The sequence below is a fragment of the Triticum urartu genome, chromosome 3A, assembly GCF_056163025.1.
Source record: "Triticum urartu cultivar PI428250 chromosome 3A, HENAU_Tu73, whole genome shotgun sequence".
In the NCBI taxonomy this organism is placed as follows: Eukaryota; Viridiplantae; Streptophyta; class Magnoliopsida; order Poales; family Poaceae; genus Triticum; species Triticum urartu.
The window spans coordinates 207,914,868-207,937,406 of NC_141875.1; the positions used below are offsets into that span (position 1 = coordinate 207,914,868).

General features: G+C 45.9%; 2 protein-coding genes and 1 long non-coding RNA gene across 8 annotated transcripts; 2 read left to right on the forward strand and 1 right to left on the reverse strand.

Moving 5' to 3' along the window:
• The first annotated feature begins 1,269 nt into the window (after positions 1-1,269).
• Positions 1,270-6,663, forward strand: LOC125543631 (uncharacterized). 6 transcript variants are annotated; one of them, XR_007298631.2, is made up of 8 exons: positions 1,270-1,877; positions 1,954-2,222; positions 2,375-2,497; positions 2,760-2,830; positions 3,039-3,160; positions 3,482-3,768; positions 4,624-5,040; positions 6,300-6,663. It is a non-coding gene; the product is annotated as an uncharacterized LOC125543631 (long non-coding RNA). The 6 variants fall into 6 exon arrangements; XR_007298635.2 differs by having other exon boundaries at positions 4,869-5,040; XR_007298630.2 differs by having other exon boundaries at positions 3,482-5,040; positions 5,131-6,663.
• A 1,875-nt stretch (positions 6,664-8,538) lies between these two features.
• On the reverse strand, positions 8,539-11,941 carry LOC125543630 (putative envelope ADP,ATP carrier protein, chloroplastic). Its single transcript, XM_048707042.2, has 10 exons — positions 11,396-11,941; positions 11,248-11,301; positions 10,510-10,572; positions 10,351-10,407; positions 10,151-10,234; positions 9,956-10,024; positions 9,775-9,887; positions 9,487-9,656; positions 9,212-9,290; positions 8,539-9,087 (listed from the first exon to the last, which is right to left on the reverse strand). The coding sequence occupies exons 1-10, from the start codon at positions 11,783-11,785 to the stop codon at positions 8,988-8,990; spliced, it is 1,179 nt and encodes a 392-aa protein (XP_048562999.1). The 5' UTR covers positions 11,786-11,941; the 3' UTR covers positions 8,539-8,987.
• A 2,148-nt stretch (positions 11,942-14,089) lies between these two features.
• On the forward strand, positions 14,090-15,919 carry LOC125546782 (uncharacterized). Its single transcript, XM_048710913.2, has 2 exons — positions 14,090-14,266; positions 15,005-15,919. The coding sequence occupies exons 1-2, from the start codon at positions 14,090-14,092 to the stop codon at positions 15,677-15,679; spliced, it is 852 nt and encodes a 283-aa protein (XP_048566870.2). The 3' UTR covers positions 15,680-15,919.
• Positions 15,920-22,539: the final 6,620 nt, after the last annotated feature.

Below are 22,539 nucleotides of genomic sequence, written 5' to 3' on the forward strand. Positions count from 1 at the left end.
GGCAAATATCTACTCTAGACAGCGGTGTCAATCTGCATCATCATTGTGTGGTTGCAGCGTTGGCCGGAGAATTTACCGGCAACTCTGCGGGTGCAGCAGCTGCAGGTGCCAGTGTTGCTCCCCGTCAACCCCAAAGGTCCTCATGCGTAGAATTTACCGGCAACCTCATGATTTGTTTGTTTTCTCCATCCATTATTCCATTGATTGTTGAGAGTATGCAGAATAGCAAAACACGCGCTTGCTTCCGGTGTTGACGAGCATATTCTCCTGGTTCTCATGCGTAGCAGCTTAAGATTCTTTAACAAAGGCAATAATATTTCTTGCATTGATTAAGAAGACAATTCATTACAAAGGAAGTATAAAATGGAAGATTGGAGACATGAAGAATATTTACAAATTACAAGAATGGATGAAAGAAATTGTGTATGTAATGCCATATGCTTTAAGTTGTGGAGGCCAGCCATCCACATCTATGTGGAACTAAAGATCCTCCCGTTTCTTTTCATTCCTCAGATGGCATCAAAGTAGCATAACCAAAGCATGTAAGTCTTTTTTGCGAGGTCGCTAAAATGGCAATCCGCCCCTCAATCCTCCACGTTGTTAGTCAGCAGAGAAGGAGCGAGATCAGCTGGGAAACTACAAAATCGCAAGGCGAATCCCAAACTGCAGAAGGAACCGAGCAATGGTAGAAGAAAATCACACATTTTTTAATTATTCATTCAGTTACCTTTGTCTCTGTACATTCTTATCAAAAAATGTGAGTGGAACACTTATCAGTATTGAACAAATATAATTCCATGGATATGAGATAAGCTCTACATACGCTGCTAGATCTATGAATATTTGGCCGACCATAATAGGCAGACGCCGAGACGCGTACCATCATATTTTCATGTTCTTTTAGAAAATTAATACTTTCAGGTATCATGAATACCAAATATGTTATGAATTTCCAGAGCTCTGATGTATAGTCATTGTCAAATGAAACTGGACCTTAATATTCTTCAACCATCATATGTCAAACAAGTCATCGGAAAATCCCGCAGCAACGCGCGGAGCATTGTCTAGTTTTAACATATAATGAGGCTAGCCAACTTGGCTCCTCGTTGCTCCCTCAGTTTTCTGCTTCGTCGGCTGTTGGATCTTGGTTAAAACTCATCTGGGACGTCGGATCTAAGGTTGTTCGTTTTGACCCAGCGGTAGTTTTTGCGCGTCCATGACTGGTGGGCTCGTGCGGACATTTTATTGGCTGGGTGAACCACTCGCGACTCGCGGGTGTGAACAAACCATTCCTTGCGCGCCGCGCGTCTAGCGGCTGGCGTGGGCGTCTGCAGCACCCATTGGACACAAACCCCGAAACCCTAGACTCCAATCCTCGTTCGCCGCATCCCTCGCTACCTCGTCCGCCGCCGCACCCTCTTTCCCCTCCTCTCTCTTCAGCGTCCTTCCTCTTTTTCCTTCCGGGTCTCTCTTGCCCGCTCCTTGTTGTTGCTGTGCCGGGGAACCACCACGGCCGCACCGCCGGATGAAGCCACCATCCGCGGCGCTGTTCCGTTGCCTTGGATCCGTGCAGGGGGCCTCCCCGGGGTAGCAGAGGAGGGAGTTGGACGAGGAGGCGCGAGGCGAGCAGGAAGTTGGGGTCGCCGGAGGAGCACAGCCGCACGGGGGCTGGTCTTCGCCAGGGCAGAGTGAAGGAGGTAGATGTAGGGGGACGCAACTCGGCTCCCAAGCAGAGGATGCAGCATCGCCGGCTCCTCTCCCCATGTCGCCGCTGTCCTACGTCTTCGCTGCCGCCACGGCCTTGCTCGCCACTGACCTCCCGAGTGCTTCTCTCCCCTGCATTCCCCTTTCCACGAATTCTTGCCTTCAACGCTAAGGTGAAATGACTCTTCCCATATTTGCTTGTATGCTATTCGATGAAATGCTTATGTCATAACGAGTTCTATTTTTCAGTTTATTCTTCCTGCTGCTAAGTCTTAGTCCTCACGGCGGGGTGGAGGAGCAGGGACGGTCTGTAGGCTGGCGGCAGGGGGGTGGAGCAACGATGTCGAAGCTTTAGGCGGCGCATGCATGGCAGGGTGGAGGAGAGGTCTGTGTGAGGCTGCAAGAGGGGCTTGATTGTGGGATTTTATCTCCCCATGTCAAGCACGCCGGTGAAGACGGAAGGAAGCCATGGGAGGCGGGAGCTCCTCTCTGCCTTGGAGCAGAATCCTGGCGGATGGGTAAGTGCAGAGGAGCGAGCAGAGCAAATGGCATAGCCGCCTCCTCCCCTCGCTTGCTTCCCCCTCTTGGATCCCCAGTTCCAGTTCTCCAGTTCCAGAGTTCTCTCTCTCTCTGGATTTGCTTGACTCTTGTGTTGTTGATTGCTTTGCAGGTTTTGGTTCAGACAGAAGAGCTCCAGGCTTTGGAACTTTTTGGGATAACTAAGTTGGTCGATGTCACTCGAGAAAATGGAAAAGGAGAAGAAAATCGTCATTAAATTTATGATTGGGCGTAGGTAAGGTTACTAGCACCAAGCTTCATGTTTTATAGAAAAAAAAGGACTCCACAAAGCTTCAGATTATTGTTATGATGTGATTTTGCAAGATTTTTGTAATTATTTAATTGCTCAATCTAAAAGACAAATTTCACTCAACTCTACTTTGGAATAATGAGATTACTGATTATTTAGACCTATTTAACTTTTGTAAATAAGTGCACTCACTTTGGAATAATGAGATTTGTCATAATTTCGACAATGGTACTCATGGTGGTTTCAGGTCCATGGACATTGTCAGAACTTTATTCCAGTATATTGTTTCCAGATCTCATGTTTATTCAAGTCACCAAGGTAATCCACAAGAATTTGTTTACTTTCTTGGATATTTTGTGGAAAGGCATCCTTTTACTAGAGCTATAGATTTTGGAAATGTCCCAGCTTGGTTACTTTTGATGGATTTAGAATATGGTCCAATTTGATCACTTTTGAGACTCAGTTAGAATAGATAAATGCTGTTTCTTTTCCATATAGTTCCTAAGCAGAAAAGCCTCATATGCAGGTTGGAGACACTGGCGTGAAGATGTCGTGAGTTATCTGTAAGGGCATTGTGGTGGCGTGCTCCTCCATTTCTCCTGCGAGTTCTTGGTGTGGCAGTCATGGCCCCATAAGCAGCGCTTCAAGGTCGGTTAAGCCTGAATAATTATCAAGTCTACTGCAACCATTCATGTTTAGGATTGTTCATTGGTTTTAGAATAGACACGCCCTTAAGTATATTTGATCACAATTAAAAGGAGGAAGTCAGATTATTGCAATGTTAGTGCCCGAACTCAGAGGCTTGGTCCACTATCACTTGCTCCTCCTGCCACTGTGTCATAATATCTCCTTTTCATATAAGATGATTGTAACTGAATGATCATATTAGGAGTGTGTTATTGGCAGCCTTGTGATGTTCTTCATAACTCGTGCTCCTGTTTTTAATGTTTGTATTCTCTTTGTTTCAAGGTGGCTGCAGGTAAAGTTGTCAAGTCGATCTGGTGCTTGCTCGAGCCGTTGATTACTGCTGCTTTGCTAAGGTTCAAGGTCTTACTTCAGTAGAAATTTATTCCAATGCTTGCTCAATCCTTTTTCCATGATGACTACCAGAGGAACCTTCGATGTGTACAGATGGTAATGGATATGGGGACTGACAAGAACTAGCGAACTTGATATCAGATGCCCTGAACTATCAATTCTTTAATTATTGGAGGCTTTTGTATTGATATATCAATACAAGGTGGGATAAGATGCAGGTGAATGCCTTTATTTTGTTTCTTTACGATCTTCTCCTCTATTTGATGATAGATGCAAAAAAATATCGTGTGGCACTGGCTTTCTAATTACATACTCCCCCCGTAAAGAAATATAAGAGCATTTGGATTCAAACGCTCTTATATTTCTTTACAGAGGAGTACAAACTAAATGTGGAGAAGTACTCCCTCTGTCTCAAAATTCTTGTCTTAGATTTGTCTAGATACGGATGTATCTAACACTAAAACGTAACTAGATACATCCGTATTTAGACAAATATAAGACAAGAATTTTGGGACGGAGGGAGTATATATGTTTATTATCTGGTAAGTGAACTGAATCACCTTGGTATAGAAATCCTATCCGCTTTTGTCGGAGGCACTGTAATAATCTGAAGGAAGCCTTTTTTATTTCCAAGTTGATCAACTACACAACTTCTGATCATAAATCCTTTCTTTAAGGGGGGCTGGTCAATACAGGTCTATATTGTGTTATCTTGCTATTGGGCTCTTTTTTATTTTCTTAAAACGGTCAGATATCACTCATGTTTAATTCGTGGTTGACTGCGTATATCCAAAATAATTATGTTAGTACACTGACGTTAATTTCTACATTTTTACTAAAGTTGGCTAAATAGTTTTTTGTGCTACTGAGATATATATGTGCTCTAAATAGTTTTTTGTGCTACTCAGAAGTAATTTAGTATAGATGTTTTGATAGGAACTGGTTGTTTAACCCTCTCATATAGCCAGTTCGGATTAGTGGTTCAGGTCACTCCTGTGTGTATAGTTGATATCACATATGCTAATGATTCTGGTTGTAAGTTCAGAGGTAATTTATTATACATGTTTTGACAGGAAGTCGAAAGAAGTGCTAATACCTTGTCAACTTTTGGTAATTTTCCGTGTGATTAAGCTTGTGCCTAGCTGACTTGTAAGGTTCCGCACATTTAAGCCTGGTCAGGCTTTCCTCACACATGTACTCTTATTTGATTGCACACTTCTTTTGGTTATTAATTTGTTACCAAGGAACCATGGCACAGTAATGTGCTTCAAGTTTTCCATATGAATAAGAACTATACTCTTTTTCTGCGATTTTAAAGCATTTCCAGACCTATCAAGGCCAAGGTGCTAGCCAATTTTAATTTCTTTTTTATGAGGATGAATCGACAAGTGTTCACGAAAGGGTGAAGGTGAATAACAAGGGCACCGCTCTCTGCTGATGCACACCCATGGTTTGCTTGCCACGATGCAACGGCAAGATGTTCTCGATAGGTATGTAGCATCAATCTCTTGTAGAGTTCAAAACTAGCCTTATTATCAATCGTTTATGATGTGGTCATGCAGTCTTCGTTTGTCTTTTAGTCGAACAAAAGAAGTGGAGCAAATGGGTGATGTAGGGTAGAACCCTATGGCCCGATCTTTCACGATAGGAGCGGAATCCCGCGAAGAACACGAAGAACACGAGGAGGAAACACGAGGGGAAATCACAAAGGGGCACAAAGAGGAACACTCAAACCAACAAGATAGTCACACATGTGCTAGATCCTCGAATACATAAGAGAAGATACACGATCCACGGACAACTAAGGACGATACAAGGGTAGCCGGTCTTCTACGTGAGGAGGTCTTGAATCCACGGGGGGATCTTCCCTTAGAAAGGGGGCTTGAATCCAAAGGGATCTTCTCCGAAGAGGCCGCGGTCTCTCGCACGGAGGAGATCCGATATGGATGAGCAATGCTCTATCTCTCAAATGAGCTAAACCAATGCTAACCCTAGTACGGAGCTAAGGGACAAGTATATATAGTCCAAGGGGTAAGTTGGGGGATACATGGGGTGAAACCCCTTTCACTGCGCACAGGCAGGGCGGTAGTACCGGTCATGGGGGCGGTTGTACCGCTGGATGCTCAGGTACGGGTTCCTGGAGGTGCTTCCGGATGTGCTCAGCGGTTGTACCGGTGCTTGGGGCGGTTGTACCGGTCAGGTGGCTGTTACGGGGATAAACCGGTGCTGCACCGGCCTTGCACCGCTCGATCACAGAAGCTTGGCCGGTTGTTGGGCGGTGGTCGAGCGGTTGCACCGCTTGTGGGCCTTCAGCGGTAGTACTGCTTGGTGTGGGCGGTAGTACCGCTCGGGCTGTAGCAGCTGGCTCTCCTTCCCTTGCTCCCGCGCACACTTGGCCTTGGTCCTTAGGCTCTCCATGGTCTCCTCGGATGGACCTGAGTATGCATAAGGTCCGCGCTTGAGGTAGCATCCATGTCTTACATGCGGAAAGGGAAGATTCGGAAAGGAGCGAGTTCACCTTGTGTCCAATGGTGTATACTTGAGGTCTCAACATGTGGGCACTAGGGGCTTGGGGAGAAGTCATAGTGTACATGGGGATGATCATAGGATGCTCCGCATCAATGGGTTTAACTTGTATGCCCTATTCCTGTTGTTATAAGCATTTAGTTTCCATCCGCAAGACAAGTTTCTGCTTGTGTAACAACAATACTGTCTGGGTCGTCAAGTTTCTAGCTATCATCTGTTCCAGGATCATCCTGACCATTAGGTTCCTCGTGTTCTCCTTGGCGGTTCTGTATGTTGTCTCAAGACGTATTGGCCTGTTGACACTGCAAAGGAAGTTGGCTGATGCAATCAGATCAAGCTCAGTATCAGCTGGAGACATCTTGGGTGAAGTGCAGGAGGGACCTTCCACAGCAAATGCTCCTCCCATCTGATGAACTGTGATTTTACTTCCATCCATTGTTTATACATACATGAGCTTACATCCAGAAGTAAGCTTACCTGTCAGTTATTATTTCGTAGTACATGTTGTCTAAAGTCACATTTGATGAGTGTTGTTTTTAAGTACAGTACTAAAAGCTATATTCAGTTGGATGAGGTGTACAACTATATATATGTATATTCTAAAATAGTACCACCTTCTGTACCATAATGTAAGACATTTTTGCAGTTTAAATTGAAATGCAAAAACATCTTATATTATGGTACAGAGATAGTAAATACACCAACGGTCCTGAGAGTATCATCTTATCATCTGTGTGTCAAGCAGGTTTTATAAGAAAACGCCCAGCAGGGTCCTATATGTGAGCAAGTATTATCGTGGGTCCTAATCTATCTTTTATATTTATAAATATATAAATAGCTAGCTTTCATTAATCTATTTTTCTTAACATGCAAGTATGTCACCTCATCAAATAACATGGATGGAAAAAGGTCCACCTCAACATAAAACCATGCAGAAAAAGTTGTAACTTAACATGTAAACATGCATAAGAATTTCCATTCTATTATGTAATTTATGTTTAATAAATATTTTACAATTATACAGTAGTCATACGCGAGGCCCTTTTCTTCTATAAACGAGTGCAGAGAATTACAATACAGATCATAGACACAATCTAATTGGTCGAATAACTAATGTATAATATTACCGAAGATACCTTTATCAAAATTAATGTTTACATAATCATCTATGCGGGCTCCTCTCATGCTCAGCCGTCGCAAAAATCTGAAACAACATAAATTCCAGAGTAGATATCTCTACAAAATGCAGGTAAAGAACCAAGATCCAGTCGTGGGCCTAATCGACTGGGCCGCCAAAACAATTGCAATGGCTGCAGAGATTTGTTTCCATATACGTATCCATCCCTATGTGGAATGAGATGCTGACCAAGATATGTGGTGGCTAAAAAAGCGTAGGAAGAGATTAAAAATCGCCCCAAGAAGAGACGAAACATAAAGTCCAAATAAATGCAATTCAAATTCATGCATCAAAGTAGTTGGAAGCAGTAGGAAAGCGGGACAAATCTCACCAGTTTTAGATACACATGGGCGTCGAGGAATTCGCCTATAACCGAACGGAGCTGCCCAGGAAGAAGAAGAGATAGGTCGTTCGATACCCTGCCGCTTCATATTATGCTCCAAGCGAGCCAGCCCAACACACTGCTTTGTGGGCTGGACTAACTACCATATGACTACTTTAAAATGGACATGCCTAAAAAAAAATGGACACGTGTCTAAGTGGCACAAAAATAGTCTTTTTTTTTCTCAAACACACAAGCAAATTGATACAAGCACTACCTTAAAGCCTCCTTAACTGGTATGTATTTTTTTTATGTATGGGGATCTAAATTCTTAATGTACGTGCTTTTTCAACAAAAGATTGCTAAAAATACAAATATTTTCAGCGCAACATAGTTTTCAATGGGACTTTGTGCTGCCAAATTTAAATCTGTGTGTACATCTCATTGTAGAAACCAAGCCACCATTTTTTTATTAAAGGGCGTTAAATTTTGTTACCATACATGCTTGCCCACAACTATACCAACGGAATCGTGGATTTTCTTTTCAATGTGAACATGGATTCAACGCGTCTCTGCGCCCCTAGTTTCATAATATGATCTGGAATGCCATTTCACCATGACAATTGACATGCACATGATACATCAGTACAAGGCACAAAAGCATATTTAGATCATGGAATAGCAGTACACAATTTGTCCAATCTCATTTTACTCTAGCTCTTGAAGAAGGACAAACAAATACTTCAATTCTCATCGACATACAAAAAAGTCAGAAATACCCTCCTCTCCCTAAACTGCATTTCCTTATTTCCATTTCATCGTCTGATGGTGCATAAGGCCATGCAGCTCATGCCGAAAGAGAAACAAATTACAGAAGAGGTGGTGCCCAAACTGAAGCTAAGAATTATTCATCGGCGAATGTAAAGCTTTGAGCATACCAAACCGGTATTACAGTAACAGCAGTGCGGTGGTGAACACCCTGTAGAACAAGGATGTATTACTCAGGGTGTACCTGTTAGAGGACAGTATCCAAGCTCTCCATTGTATTTCATAGATCTGTCTACAAAACATAGGGATAAACTTTCTGGAGAGCTTATGAGGTCAATCTATGTTTCGACAAGAATAAATATCAGGTAAGGTGAATGCTTGTACTAACGCCTAGCTAAAGCCACGCCGCCACTAAGATCAGCAACTAATTGCCCTGCTTGATTCTAATGCCTCGATCTTCAGCAGGCAGCAAGGTGTACAAAAACCACTGTAAGTTAGGACCAACTTGTAAGGGAACATCAAATATGTGCCTATCTAAACTCTATAATATGGCCTGGGAAAGTGAGATTCATCGAAAATTGGAGCATGTAAAAAGGGGTAGCATGCCAGCTCCCCGTGCCTTAAGGTTGTGCAAGGCTATTTTCCTAGCTTGTTTTCTCCTGATTTTCTTGCATTATTTTTTCCAGTTCCTTTTGCCCAGTAGATATCAGGATCTTCATTGTGTCGAATGCGGTGAGTTTAATGCTGCATGTCATAACAAACTTGTGAGAGAACATAATTTCTATGGCAAGTTAAACATGATGCTAGCTATCAGTGTCGCTGTAATTAAAATAAAATATTTTCACAGACATGGTGACAAAAGCACCACCTGCTATTTGGTAGATTTTTCAACGCGTTTGGCACAAAACCTCTGTATAGCCCAACTAGACCGTCACGCTCCACAATGCCTGCATTTGGCATTAAAAAACTCAAAAAATGCTTCTTTTTGGCCAATAATGAACAAGACCAAGCTGCTAATGAGTACGTAGAATGGTGAAAAGTGGCAAATAACATTGTACACACTGAGGTGGCTATGTAGCACTATGCAAAAAATGCTGCACTACTGTGCTGCATATGCAAGGGTAGCAAAATTCACTCAGCTACCTGGAATGGCATCGAAAATTGTATTGTACGGTGTGCCTTTCATTTGCATCTGCCTCCTAACAGTGTCCAACGGATAGCACATCAAAGTTGCAAATGTTGCTGAAAGAAGAGCAGTTGCTAGAGAAGTCTCTGGTCTACTCTTGTACTTCTCCGGTACGGATTTCTTCATTCTTCGATACAGAAATGATGATTTGGATATATAAAAACGTGAGACAAATATCAAAATCTGAGACCATTTTATATATCATACACTATGAAGAATTGAATATGCAGTAGAAAGGATCTCACAGGTCAAAAACACAGAAGTTTACAGCGATGTAAGGTGCAATTCCTATAAGAGATGGACCAAGGCCCCCATAGAAGGAAGCTAGCCCTTCTTCTCTCAGCATGTTCAGAGCAACCTACAAAATAAATCATCATGAAATGCCAGTTTCGAACTACAGAAATTTGTGTTTGTAATAGTTATTACCTGTGACATAGTGCTATGTCCAGATTGAACTGCTAGCCTAAGCCGGAGGACATCCAGTGGGTAAGTCACCTATCAGCAAGTACAAATAGAAAGTTCAGACCAGAATAAGAATGAACGGAAACACAACCAATTTTAACCTATGAAACTAGAAACAAACAGCCATTTGCTAGAAAGAAGGTAGATAAAATAAATTACAAGTGTAGAAGTCATGCCCGCACAAGCCCCAGCCGCAAGTCTCCCAAATACAGTAAGCTCTCCATCCTTTCTCCGGAATACTTTCTGAAAACAACGAATTGAAGTTGTAAAATAACAAAAAGGAACACGGCACTCACATTCACAATCACAAGAACATAAAATAGATTAAGTGACTATTAGTAGCAAGGAGATGTTATGACCTTGTAAACTTCATATGAGAAAAGTTGTACTGCACTGTATGGAATTATGCGGATAACCTGGAGGAGTTTATGGAGAAGAAACAAGTCAGCATGGGAACACAAGATAAACCATGCATGAGACACAAAATCATAATTTGCAAGATGGGTAATATCAAGCACCTGTGGAAGATTGCCCTTCCAGTAACCCTTTATACCTTCCTCCTTCCCTATCTCTGCCATAGCCTACACAATTGGAGATGTACCAGGTTACATGATTTCCTTTACATGTAAGTACAAGTATCATCGATAAGGCATTAAAAGAAAACTATCGCCCTTTCTCCCCTATGTTCTGACTGTCAACTCTAAAATGCATCAATTCAACAGAAATGGTTAATATTCGTATATCTTTATTAAAGAAAATGGAAATAACCTGACACAGAGGGTACGGAAACCAGGTAATTCCATGGTTAACCTTATCCAGTTAGTCAAACAAGCATCTCAAATCTGTTAATAACTGAACTAAAACAACATTATAGTTACAAGTGCAAAATAAAGGATGGAGAAACAGCTCGAGCTCTTGCCAAATAAAGCAAAAGAAGACTTGGTAATCCTGAAGTTTCTAACTGTGATCTCCCACCAAGGACCTTTTCATCTTAAGTTACCTACTTCTTTATAGTTCAGATAAGGTCTTTTTGTTTTGGTTATTCCTGATGGATTATTATTCAGTTAACATAGATTGCAGGTGTATGGAAGAATGTTCTGAAAAAGAATCAACGATAGATTTCAGTTAACCCCAAATTTTCTTTGAGCCGCAGTTCTGAATTTATGCATTGATCATATAAAAAATCACATGTTCTGTATCATTTTTTGTTTGCAACACAAAAAGAAACGGAGTCAAAGAGAATGTAGCATTGTTACCTGCACGAATCCAATTCCCTTGGTGCTCTCACCCGCCATCCGCACGCTATGTGTCTGGGCGAAGAAGAGAAGAAACGCGGGTCAGAAACATCAGTTACACACCCAGCAGCATGAACCGCGGGGGCATCGGGGTCAGAAGGCCGCATGCCTGCATGAGGAGCTTGACGCGGTCGAGCGGCGCGGTGACCGTCTTGGCGACGGCGCCCGCCCCGGCGCCGGCCGCGAAGAGCGCGACGCTGCTGGGCACCAGCGCCAGCAGCGCCAGGGGGTGCTTCAGCAGCTGCGCCACCGGCGGCATCTTGCCCTTCGTCCCAGAGACCTCGGCTGCCACCTGAGCCAGCGTTCTCTCCTTCTCCTCTTCCACATCCTCCGCCTTGACGGCGGCCGCCCCGCCCTCACGGACGGAGAGGGACGCGAAGGCGCAGGGTGGGTAGGAGCGGCCCCAGGGGTTACCCGCGCGGAGGAGGAGAGCAGGCGCGTGCCCAGGCACGGGCGGCGGGCGCCAGGAGTCGCATGCCTCCACTCGCCGGTGGCTCATCGGGTGGTGGTTCGGCGGAGGGAGGCTGCCTGGATCTGCGAGCCCGCGGGAATCGGAGGAATTTGGGAATGGGGATGGAGAGGAGGGAGGGGATAAGGGGAGGACGAGTTGTTAAACCCCGCGGTGGCAACGGGAATTGGCAGTGGCACGGCACTCGTAGTGACTACTGACTCAGTAGTGATGACAGCAATAGGGTCGCAGACGCGTGGAAAACGAGCATGGATCTGTCAAAAACGACGACGACATTTTTTAAGAGACACCAAACGCATAAAAGATTTGATTAGTTTGATTGATTGGTCGCATAAATAAACTGGTTAGCATGAACCTTAAAGCACCTCTGGATCTGGCTAATAGGTCGTTTTTTCACAGTCAGACCCGAACGATGCACCTTGTGGCACGTGCGTGGGGGAGGCTGCACGCGAGGGGACGGTCTCGAGAAGTCGTGTTGTTTCCCGAAGAGGCGGCATAATTACCCTCACCTATCTCTCTCTCTCTCTCTCGCTCCCCACTCTCACATCGGGATGGTGAGCAACGGAGCGATGGACTGCAAGACGATCACCGGCTTCATCGGCGCACTGAAGGGCATCGGCAATGGCGGTAAGCCCTTGCCCTGTTTTTTTGATTTACGGTTTAGATTGGATTTTCAGACTCGATTCAAGCGTTAGGAAGAGGATTGAATACAAAGGGGTTGGGGAATTGGAGTTGCACTCGATTCGTCAGAGAACCGATGGACTATAGTGTTCATATGGTGATTTTTTAGTACAAGGAGGTTGGAGAATGGGGTAAATTTACCTTAAAAGCACATATCCTAGACGCGACGACCTTGGAGGTGTTTTGAGCGGCGGGGGGTCATAGCCTTCTTGTTGTCTTCCACCACCACCTCCACCGCACCATCCACAATCTCCCTCCTCATCTTCGTCAAAAACGATGGGTCTTGCAGGCGCCGGTGCCTTGACCACCATGTACACCGCATTGTGGTCGTCCTTTGAAGCCACCACGGCGAACAGCTGGTCTTGACAAGCCTTGTATTGCCTGTACTCTGGCCCATTTGGCTCTCTGACTAGCATCGCCGGACTTGGCATGATCCTTGGCCGAGCGCATTATGTCCACTGACATAGCACCTTTGATTGGGTCAGGAATCAACATCATCAATTCCTTCTTCGTCACATTTGACACCACATCGTCTGCCTCCTTATGCATGACGGTGCAAAATACCATCAGATCCCTCGGTACGGGTCTGAGCGCGGCTGGAAGTCCCAGATAGAGGTCGCACAAGGGGTTTATCCAGGTTCGGGCCTCCAGAGAGTAATACCCTACATCCTGCTGGTTTTAGTTATTCATGGTGTATGGATACCTCATGCGAGGGGTTAGAATGGTGTATGAGATTGCTACCGAGAGTTTGCCTATCTGGTGATAGATGATGATGACCCACAAGTATAGGGGATCAATCATAGTCCTTTCGATAAGTAAGAGTGTCGAACCCAATAAGGAGTAGAAGGAAATGACAAGTGGTTTTTAGCAAGGTATTTTCTACAAGCACTGAGATTATCGGTAACAGATAGTTTGATAGCAAGGTAATTTGTAATGAGCAAGTAATAGCAATGATAAAAAAAGGTGCAGCAAGGTAGCCCAGTCCTTTTGTTAGCAAAGGACGGGCCGAAAAGTTCTCTTATAATAAGCAAAGCGTTCTTGAGAACACACGGGAATTTCATCTAGTCACTTTCATCATGTTTGTTTGATTCGGAGTAAATTGCACAGAAGTACCACAATTGGGGCATTGGAAGCAGGTTGGTGCTAAGATTGATAATTTTTACGTGTCAGTACCAAGTTTGGGGTGAGACGTTGCAAAAGAGGCTAAAAGTGCATTTTATACATATTGACAGGTATTCTGACCGGTTGGGCCCGCCCGTCAGGCGCCACGCTGGCCAGTGAGCGCGTGCCCGCGCGCTGACTCGGACGAGCCAGTTTAGGCGCGGCTGGTGCGGCCCGAGCTAGACCTCGCTCATTCCCCCCGCTCTACTCTGCCTTCTTCTTCCTTCTCTCTGCCTCGCCGCCGCCTGCGCCCGCCCCTGTCGGCCGCCACATGCCTTCGCCGCAGCCATGGTTTTGGAGGACAAGAGCAGCGATGACAACTCAAGCCTCCCGTACATGCACTCCGAAACCTCCACCGATGGGCTCAACCAGGTTAGTTACTCCATTGGAGCTAGGGTTAGGGTTAGGTTTAGAAAATGTGGGGATTTTTCTGTGTAGGTGGTCTTTGTTGTGAGGATTTCGTTTGGTTTGCTTTGTCCTCGTCCTCTACACATGATGGTAACTTGGATTTTGCTTGGGCAGGTGCCTTTCTCTCTTGAGGACCCGGATTACAAGGGTCTTGAGCTAGATCTGATAGTGATGTGCGAGAAGCATGGGAAGCCATCAGAGAGGCTTGTTGCATTTGAAGGAACAATGGCTGGGAGAAGGTTCTTAGCATGTGCAGAGCCGGTACTTTTCTTGCCTTATTGATTATGCACAGGATGTGTTCATTGAAAGTGATATAATCTTGTTTGCCAAGTGTGATTCAGTTATGTCTATGGTAATTTTGTTAGTCATATATGCCCTACTGTATTGCTCATTGTAGGAATGCTGAATATTAAATTCAGTGGAGTGCATTTTTGCTAAATATAGGCTCAAGCTTGCTCTGTTGTGTGCACATTCTATTTATTTATACTTGTATGCAGTGTTGCTTAGTACTCACATTAGCCCCTCCATTAGCTGATGTGTGACTCCTAATAAGTAACTGTTGCTTACTGCTGACAGTAGGTACTGTCATTAGCTAGTTTGTTGCTGCAGGCTAATGTAGTGTATTTAGCTAGGCTAATGTAGTCTGGTTTAATAACTCTTCATTCAGTGATGTCTATGTTCTATTTGTTAGTGATATATGGCAAAGTAGTTAACTGGTAGAGTGGTAGTGCACATTGTAGGATCCCATTATATTAATGGCCAATTCTAAGTTGGTTATTTATGCTAAGTTGAATGGAGTGTTACTCTGCTAAATATATACTGATCACCCATTGTAGGATTACATTAAGTTATTTTTACAATGTGCTCCTGTTGCTTAGCACATGGCTGTGCAAATTCAGTGTTGGTCAGTACCAACATTAGCTACTGCCATGAACTAACTGTTGTTTACTACTCATAGTAGTTGTATTGTACTAAATTTTGCCCTTGTTATTTTTCCAGGAAGGTAAGAATTGTGGGTTTGTTCAGTGGGTTGATGAGCAGTGGCCCCCAACAATGGAGAATGCATTGTTGAAGCTTTGGTCAATGGTTGAAGAGAGCAAGTGTGCTAGGGTGAATGATAATCTTGAAAGTGCTTTAACTATTCACCATTTGACAGAAGAAAAGAACAAACTGGATGCAGACTATGACAAGTTAGTGAAAGATGTGCATCAACTTGTGGACTTTCAGGAGGAGAGGGTTGTGGATTTCAGTTATCTGCAGTCCAAAATCACATATCCGCACCAATGTAGAGCTGAATTGGTGGCTGGTATGAAGGCAAAAATGGCAAAGAAAGATGCAGTTACAGAGAAGCTTCAACAAAAGTATGAACTCATGTGCAACCTGACAAGTGCTCAAGCAACTGCCATCCAGAACCTGAAGTTGAAGAATATGAAAGAGAAGGAATTGCTTAGTGAGGCTAGAATGAATTTGGAGTTGAAGAATGCAGAGCTCACAAATTTTGAGGAGAAGCTGACCCAAGAGAAGCTAGAGTTGAAGTTTCAGGTTGCTGATCTGCTGAAGCTCAAGGTAAACCATAATGAAGAGAAGTACATGCAAGAGCTTAAGATTTGTGAGCTCATGAAGGCAGAGGAGAAGCTTAAGGAGAAGATCAAGGGGATCCAGGCCATCTTATAGAACTAAAGAAGATGAAGTGAGATTAGCGAGCATTGCAGACCTTTTGGGAAGGATGGTTGTGCAATGACCTAGTAACTTAGAATTATGGTTGTGTAATGTATGGTTCTAGTAATTGTGAACTCTGGTTGTTTCTCTACCTAGTAGTTATGCTATTCATCCTTTTGTGAGAAAAAGGATGGATTGTGCATTTGAACTCCACTATGTATTGTGAACAATGGTTGTGTATGCCTATAATGTGTTGAACTGCAGTAAGTATTGTTTGCCTATGTTATACTGATGCTGAAAATGCTTGCTAGTTTGTTGCTGAAAATGATGACATACAAAGCATTGGAAAATGCTTATGTTACACTGTTTCTTAAATGCTTAAATGCATTTGCAAAAGGAATAGTTTCTTATGCTTAAATGCTTCCTCATCATTCTTTTGTTATGTTGCCACCCCAAACCTTAATTCATTCTTTTAGGTGGTTTCGTCGACCCCAAGCCACCCTAGAGCCTAAATGATAGGTTTAGGTGGTTTCGTCGACCCCGAGTCACCAAAACCCTAATTGATTCTATTAGGTGGTTCCGTCGACCCCGAGCCACCCAAACCCTAATTGATAGGTTGAGGTGGTTTCATCGACCCCGAGCCACCGAAACCCTAATTGATAGGTTTAGGTGTTTTTGTCGACCCCGAGACACCAAACCCCTAATTGATAGGTTTAGGTGGTTTCATCGACCCCGAGCCACCAAAACCCTAATTGATTGGTTTAGGTGGTTTCGTCGACCCCAAGCCACCCTAGAGCCTAGATGATAGGTTTAGGTGTTTTTGTCGACCCCGAGCCACCAAAACCCTAATTGATTCTATTAGGTGGTTCCGTCGACCCCGAGCCACCCAAACCCTAATTGATAGGTTGAGGTGGTTTCGTCGACCCCGAGCCACCAAAACCCTAATTGATAGGTTTAGGTGTTTTTGTCGACCCCAAGACACCAAAACCCTAATTGATAGGTTTAGGTGGTTTCATCGACCCTGATCCACCCAAACCCTAATTGATAGGTTTAGGTTGTTTCGTCGACCCCGAGCCACCCTAGAGCCTAGATGATAGGTTTAGGTGTTTTCGTCGACCCCGAGCCACCAAAATCCTAATTGATAGGTTTAGGTGGTTTCGTCGACCCCGAGCCACCCTAGAGACTAGATGATAGGTTTAGGTGCTTTCGTCCACCCCGAGCCACCAAAATCCTAATTGATAGGTTTAGGTGGTTTCGTCTACCCCGAGCCAACCTAGAACCTGGATGATAGGTTTAGGTGGTTTCGTCGACCCCGAGCCACCTCTCCCAGCACCTCATGTTGCAGCAGTTGGTGCTGTTGTAGGAGCTGGATGAGAAGCTCTTGGTGCTGGTGTAGGAGCATCAGCATTGTAGCGACCCAACTCGGTAAGAGTCGAAGTCTCTGTGCTTACCGTGCTAGTCCCTGGATCGACTTGCTAGCACACACGGTACTCGATGAAATAACAGAAATAACACACATCTCTTTATTACATCGATAGTCCAGGAGCAATACATTTATTACAAAATAGGGCATAAAGCCAATAAGCAAATACTGCGGAAGCAAAGAAGTAAATGAGTCCAACTCCACGAGCAAGGTTGAGTGTAGAACATCGACCTATCGCACCTTAATCCTCGTCGGATATATCTGCAACGTGATAAGTTGCAGCCAAATGGGTCAGTACATTGAATGTACTGGCAAGTCACACCATAGTGTAATGAACCTACTTTTACATGCAGTTTGGCTGGTGGAAAGCTCTAAGTTTAGTTTTTTTTTGCATAAAGCTACTTTTTCCCTATTAGAAAAGATTGTTATTCTACTACTACACATTTGCATAGGATGAGTTGGCAAATCCAACTCCATCCGTCCCCAAGTTTCATTTAAAACCCAACTGTTTAATTAAAGGTGAGGAGATCTCCCGGCATTTCCACTACTAGATGCTCAAGTTGTCCGTAACCGGGGACACGACTAATCGATTAGGTTGAGAACTCTGCAGAGGTTGTGCACTTTTCCCCACAAGACTCGCCCACCTCTGAGGGAGTCCTGGATTAGGGGGTGTTCGGGTAGCCGGACTATACCTTCAGCTGGACTCCTGGACTATGAAGATACAAGATTGAAGACTTCGTCCCGTGTTCGGATGGGACTTTCCTTGGCGTGGAAGGCAAGCTTGGCGATGCGGATAGTCAAGATCTCCTACCATTGTAACCGACTCTGTGTAACCCTAACCCTATCCGGTGCCTATATAAACTGGAGGGTTGTAGTCCGTAGGCAATCAACTCCATATACAACAATCATACCATAGGCTAGCTTCTAGGGTTTAGCCTCCTTGATCTCGTGGTAGATCTACTCTTGTACTACCCATATCATCAATATTAATCAAGCAGGAGTAGGGTATTACCTCCATCGAGAGGGCCCGGACCTGGGTAAAAAACATCGTGTCCCTTGTCTCCTGTTACCATCCGGCCTTGACGCACAGTTCGGGACCCCCTACCCAAGATCCGCCGGTTTTGACACTGACATTGGTGCTTTCATTGAGAGTTCCTCTGTGTCGTCGCCTTTAGGCCCGATGGCTCCTTTGATCATCAACAACGATATGGTCCAGGGTGAAACTTTTCTCCCCGGACAGATCTCCGTCTTCGGCGGCTTCGCTCTGCGGGCCAATTCACTCGGCCACCTGGAGCAGATCGAAAGCTATGCCCCTGTCCATCAGGTCAGGTTTGGAAGCCTAAACTACACGGCTGACATCCACGGGGACTTGACCTTCGACGGATTCGAGCCACAGCCAAGCGCGCCGCACTGTCCCGATGGGCATGATATAGCTCTGCCGCCGAACAGCGCCTTGGAGGCCGCATACGCATCGGTTTCGACCATTGATTCGGAGCATACTGCGCCGATCGAGGATCAGCGGTTGGACACTGCCTCAGGGGCTACGATCTCAGAGGCGATCGAGCCGAACTCCAGCCCCGCGCTCCGCATGGCCCGTGACTCCGAGGATCCGGACTCCTCCCCGGACTCCGAACCCCCCGCGCCCCTGCCAATCGAATCCGATTGGGCGCCGATAACGGAGTTCACCGCCGCAGACATCTTTCAGCATTCGCCTTTTGGCGACATCCTGAACTCTCTTAAGTCTCTCTCTTTATCAGGAGAGCCCTGGCCGGACTACGGTCAGCGAGGGTGGGATACGGACGATAAGGAAATTCAAAGCCCACCCACCACCCACTTTGTAGCCACTGTCGACGATCTAACCAACATGCTTGACTTCAGCTCCGAAGACATCAACGGCATGGACGACGATGTAGGAGACGAACAGGAACCAGCACCTGTAGGGCGCTGGAAGGCCACCTCGTCATATGACATATATATGGTGGATACTCCAAAAGATGGAGATGGCGATGGAACAGTGGGGGATGACGCCCCCAAGAAACAGCCGAAGCGCCGGCGTCAGCGGCGCCGCTCTAAATCCCGCCAAAGTAAAAATGGTGATTCCGGCACGGGAGATAATACTACCCCGGATAACGCCGAAGAACACCCACCTCAGCAAGATTCGGCACAGGAAGATGGAGAAGCCAGCCCTCATGAGAGAGCGGCAGACCGAGAGGTCGAGGATGATAACTATACGCCTCCCTCCGAAGACGAGGCAAGCCTCGATGACGACGAATTCGTCATACCATCAGACCCCGCCGAACAAGAGCGTTTTAAACGCAGGCTTTTAGCCACGGCAAGCAGCCTCAAGAAAAAGCAGCAACAGCTTAAAGCTGCCCAAGATTTGCTAGCTGACAGATGGACTGAAGTCCTTACGGCCGAAGAGTATGAACTCGAACGCCCCTCCAAGAGTTACCCGAAGCGCAGGCTGCTACCCCGATCAGAGGAGGAAGCACCTACATCACCAGCGCATGACATGGCAGACCGGCCACCTCGCGGCCGTGACAGAGAGGCCTCTCGGCCCTCCACCCAAGCCATGCCTCGACGCCACTCAACTAAGGCACGGGAAAATGCGCCCGACCTGTGAGACATACTGGAGGATAAGGCAAGACAAACAAGATCGATCTATGGATCGCGCAGGCGCCCTATGGCATGTGACAATGATCTTCACTCCGGATAGAACAAATCCGGCCGGGCCGAACAGAACAGACATAGCTCTTCCGAGCTACGTCGTGATATAGCCCAGTACAGAGGTGCCGCACACCCGCTATGCTTCACGAATAAAGTAATGGATCATAAAATCCCAGAGGGTTTCAAACCCGTAAACATCGAATCATACGATGGCACAACAGATCCGGCGGTATGGATCGAGGACTATCTCCTTCACATCCACATGGCACGCGGCGATGATCTATACGCCATCAAATACCTCCCGCTCAAACTTAAAGGACTGGCCCAGCATTGGCTTAACAGCTTGCCAGCAGACTCAATCGGTTCTTGGGAGGACCTGGAAGCCGCATTCCTCGACAACTTCCAGGGCACTTACGTGCGACCGCCGGATGCCGACGACTTAAGCCACATAATTCAGCAGCCAGAAGAATCGGCCAGACAATTTTGGACACGGTTCCTAACAAAGAAAAACCAGATAGTCGACTGTCCGGACGCAGAGGCCCTAGCAGCCTTCAAGCATAACATCCGCGACGAGTGGCTTGCCCGGCACCTGGGACAGGAAAAGCCGAAATCCATGGCAGCCCTCACGACACTGATGACCCGCTTTTGCGCGGGAGAAGACAACTGGCTAGCTCGCAGTAACAACTTATCAAAGAACCCTGGTAATTCGGATACCAAGGACAAAAATGGCAGGACACGTCGGAATAAGCAAAAACGCCGCGTTAACAGCAACAACAATGAAGACACGGCAGTCAATGCCGGATTCAAAGGCTATAAATCCGGTCAGCGGAAAAAGGCATTCAAAAAGAATACTCAGGGCCCGTCCAGTTTGGACCGAATACTCGATCGCTTGTGCCAGATACATGGCACCCCCGAAAGGCCAACCAATCACACTAACAGGGATTGTTGGGTGTTCAAGCAGGCAGGCAAGTTAAGGGCCGAAAACAGAGACAAGGGGCTGCACAGCGACGACGAGGAGCCCAAGCCGCGGAGCAACAATGGACAGAAGGGCTTTCCCCCACAAGTGCGGACGGTGAACATGATATACGCAACCCACATTCCCAAGCGGGAGCGGAAGCGTGCGCTACGGGACGTATACGCGATAGAACCAGTCGCCCCAAAGTTCAACCCATGGTCCTCCTGCCCGATCACTTTTGATCGAAGGGACCATCCCACTAGCATCCGTCATGGCGGCTTCGCCGCATTGGTTCTCGACCCAATCATCGACGGATTTCATCTCACAAGAGTCCTCATGGACGGTGGCAGTAGCCTGAACCTGCTTTATCAGGATACAGTGCGGAAAATGGGCATAGATCCCTCAAGGATTAAGCCCACAAGAATGACCTTTAAAGGTGTTATACCAGGTGTAGAAACCAACTGTACAGACTCAGTAACACTTGACGTGGTCTTCGGATCCCCGGACAATTTCCGAAGCAAAGAGTTAATCTTCGATATAGTCCCGTTTCGCAGTGGCTATCACGCCCTGCTCGGACGAACCGCATTTGCAAAGTTCAATGCGGTGCCGCACTACGCATATCTCAAGCTCAAGATGCCAGGCCCTCGAAGAGTAATTACGGTCAACGGAAACACCGAACGCTCCCTCCGTACGGAGGAGCATACGGCGGCTCTCGCAGCGGAGGTACAAAGTAGCCTTCTCAGGCAATTCTCCAGTCCGACCATTAAAAAGCCAGACACTTCCAAGCGCGCCCGGAGTAACCCACAGCAGGACCGCCTGGCACACTCTGAGCAAGCGTAGCAATGCGGCCCCAACCCCAGCTTTCGCGACATAGTGAAACCAGTACCTCGCGTACATAACTACACCCTTGAAATACCATGGGCACAGGGGAAGGGGCACAATAACGGCATGCCCAGAATACGGCTTAAAACATACTAGGGGCTGCCGGATTCTTTTTTTAATTTTTTCTTACTTTCAGGACTCCATACTTCGGACGACCTGTTCGGCAATTCGACTGCCGCACAAACGATGCAAGATCCAGGGAGGCAGACAAGCCATGCCGCACTATGGAACTCCCAGGTGGTCTCTGTTACGAGCGGTATACCTGTTTTAAATACAATTCTGCAGCCTGCCCCTGGTCAGGACATACTGAATAGTCCAATATCTTTTGCTTACCGCACTATTTGTATCGTTCGGCTTTGATAAATAGCCTCTATATAAACAATGCATAGCTTTTGTCTATTTTCTGCATTACTCTCTTTTATATATGTTCATTAATGACATGTTGCACCCGTACACTGTGGTACGGCAAGTATGCCAGGGGCTTCAGTACCCTTTAATATGGTGTGAGAAGTCCGTACACTTTCACAAGTGTGGCACCCCGAACTTATAGCACTATATGCATCGGCTCCGAATCATGATTTGGGTCAATAATTGGGTTTGCCCGGCTCCTATGTTTTGGTGCCTTACGTCCCGCTATATCGGCTAAGGTAGCACTAGGAGAACCACTGCGATTGTGCCCCGGTTGAGCTGGGTTAAGCACCTCAGTGGAGAAAGCTAAAACTGACTGTCATGATGAGGCGAGAGACCGGTCGCTGTTCGAGAGGTTTTTTCGAGTCCCTAAAGACTTATGCCGCTTCGAGCGAGGAGCCAGATTTGTCCGGCCAAGGCGTGGATAGCGCCCCGAACTCGGTCTTCCGAACTAGGGGCTTCGCCGAAATTTAAAATTATAAAGTTCTATGGCTAAGTGAGAGTGTTCAAGCATTATAGTCCGATTGCCTGGTTCGTTGT

Bases quoted from the DNA above. Each gene is read 5' to 3' on its own strand.
- LOC125543630 (XM_048707042.2), bottom strand. From the start codon at position 11,785: ATGAGCCACCGGCGAGTGGAGGCATGCGACTCCTGGCGCCCGCCGCCC. The intron at 10,408-10,509 runs GTGCTTGATATT...AAACTCCTCCAG, and splicing joins GGAAGGGCAATCTTCCACAG to GTTATCCGCATAATTCCATA. The intron at 10,235-10,350 runs GTCATAACATCT...CGTTGTTTTCAG, and splicing joins TCTCATATGAAGTTTACAAG to AAAGTATTCCGGAGAAAGGA.
- LOC125546782 (XM_048710913.2), top strand. From the start codon at position 14,090: ATGATGGTAACTTGGATTTTGCTTGGGCAGGTGCCTTTCTCTCTTGAG. The intron at 14,267-15,004 runs GTACTTTTCTTG...TTATTTTTCCAG, and splicing joins TCTTAGCATGTGCAGAGCCG to GAAGGTAAGAATTGTGGGTT.